General features: G+C 40.4%; 2 protein-coding genes across 5 annotated transcripts in view; one reads left to right on the forward strand and one right to left on the reverse strand.

The window, feature by feature from the left end:
- Positions 1–7,214, reverse strand: part of homer1 (homer scaffold protein 1) — a 23,358-nt gene extending 16,144 nt beyond the window's left edge. For 2 of the 4 annotated variants that reach the window (XM_032540403.1, XM_032540402.1), the window contains exon 1: positions 6,223–7,214. In XM_032540403.1, coding sequence (XP_032396294.1) covers positions 6,223–6,227 — 5 coding nt within the window. In that variant the 5' untranslated portion in view covers positions 6,228–7,214. The remainder of the gene's footprint in view (positions 1–6,222) is intronic. The other 2 variants (XM_032540404.1, XM_032540405.1) reach the window with 2 other exon arrangements.
- Positions 7,215–9,661: 2,447 nt separating this feature from the next.
- On the forward strand, positions 9,662–14,071 carry si:ch1073-398f15.1 (cardiomyopathy-associated protein 5). Its single transcript, XM_032540147.1, has 2 exons — positions 9,662–10,466; positions 11,241–14,071. The coding sequence occupies exons 1-2, from the start codon at positions 10,342–10,344 to the stop codon at positions 13,501–13,503; spliced, it is 2,388 nt and encodes a 795-aa protein (XP_032396038.1). The 5' UTR covers positions 9,662–10,341; the 3' UTR covers positions 13,504–14,071.
- The last annotated feature ends 603 nt before the right edge of the window (positions 14,072–14,674 follow it).

Below are 14,674 nucleotides of genomic sequence, written 5' to 3' on the forward strand. Positions count from 1 at the left end.
AATGGGCCGTTTCATTGATGCCCCCCCCCCCAACCACCTGTGATCATGTTTCTTGGTGTGAATGCCCACTCAGGGTATGAAAAATTGTTGTCTAAGAAGTAACTACATCTGCCAGTCTTCCAGGGAAAGCAGATGTGATCGCTGAGTGTCCCAGGTGTCCTCTGGGACACTCCGCGACTGCTCAGCCTCTGGAATCCTCTCATCACGTCTCACTGTCTTAATTAAGTCAGCAGATGTTATTTAAAGATAGACACAGTTAATCAGAGAGATGGTGGTGACGTGAGACAAAGATTTATTTCATAACTATAGTTACTAAGTAACTAAAGTAATTAAAAATACAACAACAAAATAGCTTAAATTAAAATTTGCTAACTAATAAATTATGAATTATTATATGGGTAGTCGAAATCAGCTCCACCTTTTCTCACTGCAACATTAAAGTGATGAACACATTAATACATCACTATTCATAATTTGATGTGGCTCGGGAAAGGGAAGTTTGGGGTCCCCTACTGGAGCTGCTGCCCCCGCGACCCGATACCGGATAAGCGGATGAAGATGGATGGATGGATGGATATTCATAATCCAATTTGTGTATCTAAAATGGACAATTTGCATAATGAGTATTTACTTTATTAAATTTGGATGTTTATACCTTTTGTTCTTGAGTAAGGTTTTAAATGGAGAACTTTACACTGGTGTTGCTTTTACTTCAGTATACGTTCATGTTCTGTCTGTGCACAAACGTGCGACCATCATAATCATGATTGCTTCCTCTGATAGGATTTGCCTAACACAACTCTTCCGTATCACCTATCAGGACATGTTCAAGCTGTTCCAGTACTGTATGAGAAACCGGTTTAAGAGGGGAGAGTTTTTGGGAGGTGGCTTCTAAGTCGACATGTGCAATGCCTGTCAAGCTTCGGTCCTCGCATTAAACGATTACAATGGAAATTTGTACTGTATATGTTGAGAAAATAAATGAAATCACACACCACACCCACACACACACACACACACACCACACACCCACACACACACACCACCCCCACACACACACACCACACACACACCCACACACACACACACAACACCACACACACCACACACACACACCACCCACACACCCCCCTCCCCCCCCCCCCTGTTTGACTTTTTAATGTTTCCAGCTGATCCCTTAAAATATGCACTTGAGTAGTAGAGCTGATGAATTGATTTTTAGTTTATTAACTCTTCTGTGACAGACTTAATATTTTTGATTTGTGGACAAAACTAAACTTTTGAGGATGTCATCTTGGGTTTTGAAAACATGTTTAACAATTTTTTGACATTTTATAGACCAAACAAATCAATGAATGAATTAATCAACAATGAAAATAATAATAATAATCGTTAGTTGCAGCCCTACTTGAGAGCTACATAAATGATATTGTACTGAAAAATGATTAGACTCTTATTTAATTCTAAGATAACCCTATTTGTTAGATTTACACTTCATTGTTTGTGTATGTTTTATCATTACTAAAAGTCATGGCCGGGTTGACTCGGTTGGTAGAGCAGGCGCACACTTCGGTTTCTGCCTCAACACCAAGGTCCAGGGTTCAAATCCAACCTTTGACAATTTCTCTCCCCTTTCCCACCTAGCTGTCCTGTCCAATAAAAAGGATGAAGGCCCAAGAAAATGATCCAAAAACAAAAAAAAACTTTTAGGGTGAGGACTAACCGGTGTGTCTGCCGAATGTAACACAGTCTCTGACAAGTGTGGCTGGGGTTGCTGGAATAGACACCTAACCAAATCCAATAAACAGCAGGACAGAGCTGCTTACGTCACCCTAAACTCTGATGGCACCCGGGACCGGCCTCAACACCGAGGTAACCTCACCTGTAACTCCACCAAATGTCGTTAGCTAAGGATGTGCTTCTTTGAGGTAATGCTGGGTTACGTCACTACTGAGCTAGATAGCCAACATGCTTTTGTTACAGCAGAAATTATTCAATGTAATCCTTACACTTATCCTCATGTTTTTGGTTCTGGAAAAAGCCTAAAGCTTGAAAAAATTTGGAAACACTTTGTATTCTGTCATGTGTTAGTAAAGCCAAAATATTGCTGTGGCATCATGTATAATTGAGAGAATTAATCAGATTCAGGGGCTTGACCAGATGAAGCCAACCGCAGTGTCAAAGTCTTAATTACCCATCATTTTTTATGGGAGTTGAAGTGTCTGTCCTGATGACCACGTTTTAGCGGTTCATTTTACATTTTATATTTCAGGGTGTCATTAGTCTGACAGCATGGCCTAGATCAAAATGTGTGTGTGTGTGTGTGTGTGAGAGTGTGTGAGAGAGAGAGGCCACCTAGGAAATAATTCATACTGTCATTCATTGTCTTACACACTACCATAATCTTGCCTATTCAACACCATTATAATTCTTTTACATGTATGTATGAGGATATAGTTGTGTATGTGAGTACAATAGCGTGTGTGAGAGTATAGCATATGTGAGAGCATAGTAGTGTGTGTGTGTGTGAGAGAGTATAGCACTGTATATAAGAGTATAGTCGTGTATGTAAGAGTTGTGTATGCGAGAGAATATGATCAAAATGTGTGTGTGTGTGTGTGTGTGTGTGTGTGTGTGTGTGTGTGTGTGTGTGTGTGTGTGTGTGTGTGTGTGTGTGTGTGTGTGTGTTGCAATTGTTAGCCCATAATCCCTTTTCACAATGAAACGTACTGAGGCATTCAAGTCTCAATGACAAGTGCTTTGATAGAGGAATCTGACCGCAGATTTGATCAAATCAGCAGACACACAGATGCCATTGTTTGCATGTTGGAAAACAAAGACGTGTACTGTCCGTGGCTACAAAGTCAACGTGTTCAGATTATCTCTAACTACATACAGCGCGTTCTTTATCAGGACTGTTGCACATCAGTCACTCGGGACACTGAGCCTTGTTGATGCCACATTCATCCTCAGACCAACTTTGATTCAGGGGGGTTCGTCAGATTATTCCAATTAATGTTTGCCCTCTGTCTGCCTTAGTTGCTCTCTGAATCCAGTCTTTATTAACACTGCGATTAGCTTCCTTATTTTGTGTGAGTTATAGCGTGTGAAATAGATTGGTGTAAACGTATGTTTTTGTCAATTGCATATTCACACAAATTGCTTTGTTTGCCATGCTTTGTTTATTATAATATGAAGTGAACCATTCATATATCAAGGCAACAAAAACCACAAAATATTCACATTACTTCCTCAATTCTGTCAGCCAACTATTGATTAATGGACTAATCGTTCTCTAATACGTCTATACGTCTTGACACTCTTAAAACAAGAATTCAAATCCATATTAATTCATGTTACCATTATGAACTTGTAAACATTCTTCAGTCATACTCATCAGACGCTGCGTCAGAGCGCGGACGGTTACAGGACAAATAACCCTGCTAATTACTAACTTAGCTGCTGTGTCGTCATGGCAACCGCCATGTGACTTCAGCGCTGAGCAGGAGCTGCAAGCATCCTCCAACTCTGTCCTTCTCCAACTCTGTCCCTCTCCGCTCTCTCCTTCCCACCACATGCTCTTTGGCCCAATCCGATCCCGGCGTCCCCGTCTGGTTAACTCTCTCCCAGAGGAAGGCAGCAGGGCTCAGCCTCCAGTTTAAAAAACACCCAAGTGCCATTCACCAGGGCTTTCAGCGGCAGATAGAACAGAGTCAGAAGGGTGTGTGTGTGTGTGTGTGTGTGTGTGTGTGTGTGTGTGTGTGTGTGTGTGTGTGTGTGTGTGTGTGTGTGTGTGTGTGTGTGTGTGTGTGTGTGTAAGATTTTGGTGGCATTTTTAGGATGCACTATCGGCTGAACCCTCGTCTGGGTGTAATAAATCAAACAGAGTTACAGTTTGTCTGCTGCCTTTTCAAATAACTTCTCCTTGTCCTCCAAGGAAGATATAATAAGACCAATAAAGGAAGTGAAAGATAAACGTTAACAAAAAGTTAGGCACAACCCTACACAATCACACAACTTTGGCAGAGAACCACTTGAGATCTAGACTGCAACTAATCATTTTTCCCATATCGATTAATCTTCATTTTATTTTTTCTATTAATCTAATAGTTATTTTGTCCATTTAGAGTGTCACAAAATAGCAACAAAAAAAGCCCATCACAAGTTCCCAGTGCCCGTAGTGTTATCTTTTGTCCGACCTACAATCCAAAACCCCTAAACAATTCAGTTCAATATCATAAAAATGAGAAAGAAACGGCAAATATTCACATTTGAGGAGCTGGAACCAGAGAGTGAGAACACATTTCTGATTCAAGATTGTCAACCTTTATCTGTAAAGGGTAAAGTAAGAGTAAAGGGACCTTAAGAGGTCTCTCCCAGCCAGCCTGGTTCCGTCCTCCTACGTACTCACGCTCAATTTTCATTTCCCTTCAGTACCACGTCTGGGTTCGCGGTATAGTGTTTTCAGCCAAATCTTTGGCGGTCCAATCAGCGAACAGAGGGAGTGGCTGAGAACGAGGACGTTGAGGACGTGCGCTAGAGCCGTAGTTCCGTAATGGCGGCGGAGAAAGACGCGAGCGAAGCCATGCGGTCGGTTGTGGCAACGTTGCCGAATATCCAGAAGTAAGAACAATCTTTGCCGAGTTCTGTTGCAACCAAGCGCTTCTGCGCTGCGTCTCTCTGCTCTGCGCCCCACCACGCGGTTTTGCCGCGGATCATGTGTAGGCTGCTTAGTGTGATTTTTATATACGTTCATTTTAGATCGTTCCACAATATTGTTCAATTAAATGGTTTTAAAGTTAAAGACTCATAGGTGAGCGGCAGGTTCAAACGCTAACCGCCTAATCGCAACGTTGCATCATTTGACCTCTCTATTCTCGCTTTAAAATAAAGACAAAACTGCTCATTTTTAGCGAGAAATTGTTATTTCAAGTGTGGACAGACCTACTGCCTGAATAAAAATATACTATCTTTAAAAAAAAATAAAGGCAAATTGCTAGTTTGGGGGAGGGGAGAGTATGCTTCGAAAGTCTGCAAAGCCCGTATTCACCACATTACTGTACAAAAAGACTTTCATATATCATACAACACACACACACAAATGCACAAAATTATCTTAAGTTTCAGTAAATTATCCAGAGCTGTACTGCAGCCAATAAAAAAAATTAAATACAAAAAATGAGTAAGACTCATCTGTTTCCTTATGTTGTCTAGGTGTCGGGTGCAAATATTAGGCCAGTTCTATATGACGATTGCATATAATGGGCTCACTAATACTGTAACTACTAGCCTCCTGTGCTCTGTTTTCAGTAATAAAAAAAGCATGCTGGCTGAACTCTGACTTATTACACCGTTTTATTCAGAAATGTCTGAAAAGTCTGAGGAGGACAGTTTGTTTTCAATCAAAGTATACAACAACAGAAGCCTGGAACAGCGAAGTCTGACTTGCTAATTATGGGTTAAGTGCACACCAGGGCATGCTCTCCTTCTGTGTCTGAGGAATTGATTGTTGGACTGGATTAAAACCATTGGCCTTGAGAATTACAGAGGATGTGCACCCCCCCTCCTCCCTCCCACCCAACCCCTTCCACAATATGACAACAAACCAATCACATGCTTTCATCTGGAGTAAGAAGTAGGTCGCTCTTGATCAGGAGAATCACCATACATCTGCAGGTTCAGCTACATGCTTTGAGCCAAGTGCAGGGGAGATCTGCATAGTCTGGTTGGGGGGTTTAAGTAGGTTTGCTTTCCCTTTAAAATTAACTATTTTCAATTTTTTCCCATGGAACAGACAGAAAAAAACAATATATATGCCTCACATCCTTTTAATCACATTGTACAAAAATAAGCAACTGTCTGAGCTCTGATACTTTCCCCAACAGTAGCCTGTTTCATTACAGCCTAATCTGTTCGCTCCACTAATCTACATGTCAGTGTATGGAAGCTGTGAGTGGATATAACGATGGACAGCTACTTCTACCAGGAGAATGCAGTATATCCGTTGCATCCCTGGGTCTCATTTGCTATAGTGGCAAGCATTTTCTTCAGCATTTGACAAGAGAGACAGGAGTGCTTCAAGGGTGGCTAAGCTAGCAGTGTACCAGCTTTGGTGCCCTGCTGAAATCTGCAGATGGGCTGCTTATATGTACAGGAAAAACACAGTCAGACATACCCTGACGTGTAGATTGAGAACTGTAGCTTGACATGCAGGTTACATACCCCATTTTTGCTGGATTTTGCTGGCTTCAGTTGAGTCGAAAATGATCCTCTCGGTGGTCTCTGGAGGGCGGTGTGAACAGGCTGGAGGCTAGTTTTTGATCCCCGCTCGGTGTCCAACTAAAGCCGCTGTGGTTGTTGTGGCTTCACGGGCAGCGGAGCCATGGTGCTCTTCTCAGTCCAGACATGGGCTTGGCGTTGTTGTACTGCCCTCTGGTACATTTTTGTTTGGTGATTTCATCCAAGTAAACGTGTCTGTGCATGCACGATGAACGAAGTAGCACTGACGCCAACTAGTAGTTGCAACCCTTAGCTAAATAAAACTCACAAAGGAGGATTACGGAGCTAAACTCGGGGCAACGCTGACAGGAAAGGCAGTGTGGTTTAAAACCAAATTAAGCTCCTGAGGTTGCCTTTATAAATGCAAGTAGAAAATGTCGAAAGAAACTAACAATAAGACTCAATAAACAGAAACATAAATCCCACTTTTAGTCGTTGGCTCTTTCTTGCAGCAGTCCGCTGTGCCATTAAATTAAATTCATACAACCAAGTGTGGTACGTTATTTGAGTTGTTTAACTGCCGCAAATCCAGACCTTTAACGCCGCTTTGCGATGGAGGACATCTTCTTTCGAGAGAAAGCTTCATCTCCGGTGTTTATGAAGAAAACACTAAAAACACTTGGTGCATATTCCAGGCTTTAACATCCTCCAAGACAGCTCTGCTTCACCGACGTCGGTGTTAACCGAAGAACGTATAGGGCTAATGTGTGTGCAACTAGCCAATTTAACTTATGATTCACTTAACTGTTCACGTAATTTAGCCAAGCTCGAAGCCAGGATTCAAATGATGTCTGGTCTCTATCAGCCCGCATCTCATTCATTTAACTCGGCTCCATCCTCCGCTGCTGCTCTGTAGTCTGTGTTGAGCATTAAACGCATAGCCATAAATACGTAGATACCATATCCGGCGTGTGAGATGCGTCTCTGCCGCCGCCATCTTGGTCCGGGGTAACACCCGTTCTGACCATGACGACTAGAAAAAGACTTTTGTGGGACTTTGTTCTTCTTTTGGATTTCCTTGCGAAAAACTTTATGCCGATGGTAAAAAACATGAAATAAAATTTCGCAGATGAAATGGGTGTTTTATAATAGTTAACTGTGACATATTACTAATATGTAATTGTTACATGAGATATAGTTAATCCTTCTTTTAAAGGAACATGTTAAGTGACTGCCCTGGCATTTACTTAAGCGTACGCTACCTTTTTGTGGTGATGTATTTATATTAAAGTAATTAGTATTTATATTAAAGTAATTAGTAGGCCTAATATTTCATGTAGGCTAGACTATGCTGGCAGCTCCAGGCTGAACTACATTTCTTCCAGTGGCCCCTTGAGGAGAGTCAATCCCCATAAGCCCCCATGTTAATAAAAAAAACATACAGTTTTTTATTACAGTAGAATTACATTTGTTTACTGTCTGGTACAAAAAACAGGATTGGTCTCCATAGCTAATTCACTCGTCATGACAACTGTACATGGGTTGAATTTTAATATAGGCCTAATTTACCAGTTTAAATTATATTAAGGCAAAGCCGCATCATTTTACCATCTAAACTGCATGAGGTATTTTGCTATAAAAAACAAATTTTTAATTTAACCAAATAGCGTATCCTGTATCATAAGTAGGCTAGGTTACATGTCTGGAATTTGTAACAAAGCAAACCACTTAAAAATCGGTTAGGAGGTCAGCGAGAAATAATGATTTTCATTGTGGATAGACATCCTGCCCCACATACATGCATTAGGAGCATAGACCGTTAATATTAATAATATATACACAGTCTATGATTAGGAGGCGTGGCTACTCCGGACCAATATGGCGGCCTGGTCGACGCGTTGCTCCAAAAAACAAAAAACGGCAGTGGCCAATGGGGTAGCCTATCTACGTTTTTATATCTATGCATTACTACCGACGTCATGACGTCACCCCTGAAATTGTGACGTAATTAGTTGTATTTTTTTTTGATGATGGAAAAAGTAGCCCACTCAAATCCTCTACATGCGTAAAAATAGCAATACCATGGTGTATAAAGTACTGTGCTACAAAGAGAAAGTCCTGCATCAAAATAAAGCCTACTTAAAGTATCAAAAGTAATACTCATGATGCACAATGAGCCATTTCAGAATAATATATGTTATATAATTGGATTATAGTTATTGATTTATTAATGTGTCCATCACTTCAACATTGCAGTTAAATGTGGGGGTACATTAAACCATTTAAATTGCTGCTGGGTTGCTTAATCTATAATAATATATCATTATTCATTGTTCAATTTCATCCATTGTTAGGAATATTTTGTATTTATTATCTGAATTCTGCAAAGTAACTAGTAACAAATGTTGTCAAATGCAGTAAAAAGTACAATGTGTCCCTCAGAAATGTAGTGTTGGAGTAGAAGTATAAAGAAAAATAAAGTATGTAGTAAGTACCTCAGCATTTTACAAGTACAGTACTTAATGGAATTTAATTATCAAACAACATAAATTCTACATTTAAACAATCCGCGATGCTGTTAATGTCTTCAAACGAACAAAACAAGTTGTATGTTACTGATGATTGCCATCTTGTGGACAGTTAAGGATATGGGCATTACAGAAAAGCACAGAGCCTTTATTCTATTATTCTATTATATGTTATTATATTTATATTATTTTTTCACTTAGACAAAAGTGCTGTGATAAAAACAAACTCTAAAAAGTGGGACAACCATTTTTCACAATGTTATTGAGACAAAGACATCTTAAAGACCAAAGAGTTATTTGGGAACTTTATGAAGTATTGTACTTTGGAGGTACAATTTGGAGGTACTTTCTTTTCTTTCCTTTTTTCTTTTTTCCACATTTTGGATGCAAATATTGCTTCTATTCCACTACATTCATTTTTAAACTTTAGTGAACATTAATGCATCATTCATTTTAATCCAGTAATATGATACATTATTCTAAAATGGGCCATTCTGTGTAATGACCTTACTTTAAATATATTTTGATGCTAATACTTTTGTACTTTTTCTTAAGTACGATTTTGAATGCGGGACCTTTACTTGTAACTGAGCATTTTTAAATTGTGGTATAGCGTCTTTATTTAAGTAAAAGATCAGAGTACTTCTTCCACAGCTGGTATTAATGAATACTTATTAACTGTTGACTGTAGGTTTTATATGATGTGATTTGTAGTAAAGGAGCTAAAAATGCTAAAAACATTGGTAAAAGAAAGTGCTTGTTTAATTCCAGGATATTTTTAACCTATATTTACCAAGATTAAGATCTGTCTGCCAGACTAGTTTATACAAGAGGACATGTTTGGCCCAGGTATAACATGTTGAATATAAAACCCTCCCACGCTCCTCCAGTCTTTCATTTCCCATGTAGTATCCCTGTCACGCTGCAAGACTGACGTAAACAGGTGCACGGTTGACATTTTCACAGTAAGTGTGGATCACAAGTTAAGAAAAGCAGATCTTTAATACAATATGCTGAACTTTTGGTTAAAGTAGCATATCAGGCCATACAAATGTGTTATTGGGGTGTAACATGGTGATAAATGTGCTATTTATGTATTTTGTTGTCCTCATCACCAGTTCACTGTTAAAGATTAATATGGGATTTATTTGATACTAAAAACCAAACTAAACACTTCTTCAACTTTTTGTCTGCGTTTGACAGACTTATAGACATACTCAATACATCAGATATAAGATACCAGCAAAACATTGTATTTAGACCTAGTACAAAGGAGAAAAGCAGAGGAATTTACTTCATGCGGCTGCATTTATTACAGTTCAAATTCATCACAAGCCTACAATTTATTTACCCAGATTAACCCATGTATTGTTTGTGCCAAATGCAAGGGTTCAGCCAATGGGAACAGATGACAAATTTACCTCCCTGCATGTTGCAAATGCTTCAGATGAAACACTGGAAGACCAGTTTTCTATTTCAAGATTACGCTGAGCATGGAGACTCAACTGGAGCACGCTCGGCTTAGAATGTGATCAACAGAGCAGCGCGGAGTTGTAGTGACAGGCGAAAGCAGATTTATCAACATATTACAACAATGGATGTTTTGACTGAAGATGTGGCCCGGTTGGATATGGACACTGAGATGGCAGCGTTGACACCTGATGATTTTACTGAACAAAACCTCGAGGGCAGTGATGAAGTGGAAATCCTCAGAAACAGGTACAGCTCAGTAATTCTTAATGTTGTATTCTGGATTTATTACTGCAGCTCAAAGCCAAAGTTTTCTGTGTGATGAGGTTTGCTTCATAGTTTTTTTTCAGAAATAAGTTGGATCCTTTCCCATATGAAATGAAATGAAATTAGCGACACTAACCTGTCAACATTTGACTGTTTAAGTGCATGTACGTACACTCAGTTGTTGTCAGTTTATTAGGTACAACTCGCTAAAACTAATGCAGTCTAAAACAAAAATAATAGAAACACCTGTCAGTATAACACAATGCAGTTCAACAGCAACTGTAGCCAACATTATCATTAGGTGTAATCAACACATTTTTAGAGAAAAAACTGAAGCTAATAACCTTATCAAGGGAGGAGTAATTGCATAACTGTTGTATTAGACGGCATTAGTTTTAGCTAGTTAGGAGTGTGTGAAAGAGTGTGAAAGTAAGAGAAGGACATACATATAGGTACATATAGGTCAACATAGATATAATCAGCTAAATACCGGTAAAATATCAGTAATCTATGCTCCTACATGATCATGATCTAAAAATGTAATTTCTAATGTCAATATAATTTCTAATCCAGTTAACAGAAAAGTGTAAACAGTAATTTAAGATATTTAATGCTCCTCTTTGGGTGACTTGATTAGTTTTTCTTGATCTGAGTGATCTTGAATTTCAGAACACCTGAAAAAACTTGTCACACATGGAGGAAACATCCCCTTAGATGTTGTCTGTTTATCTCACTATCTTGTTTCTCCGCCTTCAGTTTACGCGAGGCCGTCCACGATGACAATGTCCGGCCCAAGATGCAGTGTCTGATGATGGACTCTTCCTTCTCTATGGTAACCATGCAAGGGGAGGACAGTGGGATTGCATGGGAGACTACCCCTAGTCGCTGCACCACGCCTTGGGCATCCGAAGCTGGAAACTTCACTGTGGATCTCAGCTCTCCGGTTGCAGTGCGGCCTGCAACACCTGGGTCTGCTCCAGCAGGGAAGATCACCTTTGTCATGGACGAGGAGTTAATTTCAAGACGGAAGAAAACTAAAGAGAGGGTAAATCAGAAGAGCAAAGGTGACAGACTACGGGAAGTTGCAGAAAGTTCTGGGAACATCTCCGGAAGGCCAGAGTTGGTAGAATTCTCGCAGCCAAATGTGAAAACCGAGGAAGGAGACGAAGAGGAGGCGAATGATCCTCTGGTAGATAAAGAGCAAAAGCTATTCAGGTTAGTGTCCGAGGGCTCTGAAATCCTCAACATTGTTGTTCCTCCAAAATTCGCGTCTGTGGATGAAGAGGAGAGCAAAGAAATGGTGGATAACCTTTCTTATCTGGAGGAGAGCCTTCTTCCTAAAGCCAGTGAAGAGACTCATGATGAGCTGGTGTTCACAGGACCAGATGCAGCGGGACGTGACCAGGTCAAGCCCTCATCTTCCATAAGTACAAACCTAATGGATCCACCAGGGGCTCCAGTGGCCAGACCTCTGGGCAGAGGAGCTACTGGCAATGTGGACTACTTTGAGGCGTTCACCATGGTTGATGCTGAGGCTCCAGGAAGTCCTGCTGTAATTACACAGGGACTTGGGGAGCAAGAAACAGAGACAGAAGCTGCCACTGAGATCCAGGACACCGAGAAACCTGTGCAGTCTGTAGACAACACCACCACCACCTTAAATTTGAATGATGACAATTTAGACACAATCAGCCTTGAGGAAATCAACAGCAGTCTTCTAGATGAAGTCTTCTACGGCAGTACAGACAACTCTGTCATAAAAACTCTAGACAAAGAAGGCGGATGTGATGCGCCTTCAAGGCTCCCTTCAAAACCGAGCGGTTCCAATTTATTCGGAAGCCAAGAGGACATCCTGACTCCTATTTTTCTACCAGAAGGACCTCGCAAAATTATCGACCAAATTTTGCTGGAGGAGCCCAAAGCCATGGCTTTCCTGTACGATGACTTGTACGAGGAAGCAATAGGCAGTCGGAAAAAAGAAGAGGATACAGAAAGTATGACGTCCGAGAAGTCTTTTCACAGCAGGCATTCGGACCGGGAGGCCAGGGGATATTTAGAGAAATATGTCCTTATAGATGAGACGCCTGCGGTGGAAGTGGAACCAACTGATAAAGAGAAATGCCCAGAGGAAGGTCCTCGGGTATTGTCCCAAGATTTGTATGAGTTGGGCGATTTGCTGTCCGAGCCTGAAAAAGGTGAGATGCCAGATACAGAGGAGGAAATCACAGACTTCTTGAGGACCTGTGACAATTCTTCTCCATGTGATATAGACCCATTCCCTCAATCCCTCGAAGAGGATGAAACCCAATCAATTACAAAAACTAAAGTCAAGACGGACAAAAATGTCTCCATCAAGGTAGAAAAGGTCGCTAAAATCCCAGAAGATCCACTTAGCGTCTCAAGCTTCGAGTTTCTCTCAGAGGAACTCGACTGGGGAACCGTAGATGATCGTAAAGCTCTGGACGACAAAGAGACAGTCACCACGGATCAGGAACTGTGGAAAAAAGATTTGGAAATGCAAAGGCCGGTTGCCCCCCCAAGGAGAAAGGCCACATCATCTCCTAAGACATGTCTGGACCTCACACCACTGACCCCAGTTGATGACATTATGCAGGAAAAAGAAGAGGCTGGTGGAAAGGAACAGAGGGTGGAGGAGAAAGAGACCGCATCACCAGCAGAGCCTGCCGACGAGGGAGATGCAGATGGAGAGGAAACAATGCCATCCTTCTCCGATGTTGCTCTATTCGAAAATGCCCTGGCTGCAGTGGAGTCCCCACAAACTGAAAGTGTAGAAGATTGCATCGAGACAGCTGTGAGAAACACAAGTCCAGCTGCAGCCCAGGAGAAAGAAACTAAAACCGTAGAAGAAAAAGAAACAAGCGAGACTGAAGCAGCTATAAAACAAACTGAACCAGAAGAAGTAGAGATTCAGTCATCCGCTAAAACAGAGAATCCAGAGAAACAAGGTGATAATTCAACTGCACCAGCTAAAGAGAAAGGCCAGTGTGTAATACTTTAACTGTTCTCAACAGGTTTATTGTCCAGTGCCTTGCTGATGTCTTTAGGCTATTCAAGGTCTTAAAACTGCAGTAGAATCAACGGAGGTAAAGTCTTAAAACTTCATATATTAAAAGTACCAAATAGCTTACAATTTCTTTATAATTTGTACCCACTTGTACCTGGCTGCACTCATACGGCATGAAGTCAACAATCCTGTCTGAAACAGGTGATTACATAAAGAATATTTTCCTTTGCTTACTCAGTGTGAATGGGTGGAAGTAGTGCATGAATCATAGCGTGTTTGAAGGGAGATGTTTGGGTCACGAGTGGGAATTAAAACGGGTGAAACTTAGTGCATGTGTCGGTGTCGGTGTGACGTTAGTACGGATCTTCAGCTATAAATAAGCCTCTCTGGCAGTTAACCTGACACCTTGTCTCAACTAGGAGTCTGTGTACCTTCTTGTAAACAGTAAAAAAAAAAAAAGTGTTTGTTGTTTAATTCTTGATGTTTTCCAACATAACTACAATTAATGTTAAATTAAAACATTTAAATATGTGCATCTGCTTCTATATTATCCACCACATATCAGGCAAAACACTGATGTGTTATTTGCACATACAGTTGCCTCTAGGCCTGAATCCCATGGCTCCCAGATATTCCAGATATTCCTACAAACTTGCACAGATGTGGTTAGATATAAAGAGAAGTACAGGTGCAGTACAAGTGTATTTAGTATTTTTGTTTTGGCAGAGTAATGGTTGTTATTGAAGGCTTTTTTGGACCTTTTAAAATCAGTTTAAATGCGCTATGGCGACACCCAGTGTTTAAAAATTAACAAGTTACTCTTATTTTCCTTTTTTAAATCCCCCCTTTTCCCCTCCACAGTGACATGTGGCTACTGTGAGTCTCAATATAGTAGATGGCTAATTCACACAGCTAATAAACACGTTTCCCCAATTAAACTAAGTTAACAATTGTTAAAACTGAGATGCTGTTTGACTTGGCAAAATAAGATTATACGTTTTTATTTTGTTGATATACAGTATGTGCCTAATTTTAAAGCTAACTGACATATATATAGGTGTCTCTTTGTATACATTTAAAACAGTATGAATAAAAACAATTAAAAGAACTCAGTCACACCTGAAAAATAACTTTATTATAAATAAATAGAGCTGTATTTGCAGTC

Source organism: Etheostoma spectabile, chromosome 16 (genome assembly GCF_008692095.1).
Source record: "Etheostoma spectabile isolate EspeVRDwgs_2016 chromosome 16, UIUC_Espe_1.0, whole genome shotgun sequence".
Classification (NCBI taxonomy): domain Eukaryota; kingdom Metazoa; phylum Chordata; class Actinopteri; order Perciformes; family Percidae; genus Etheostoma; species Etheostoma spectabile.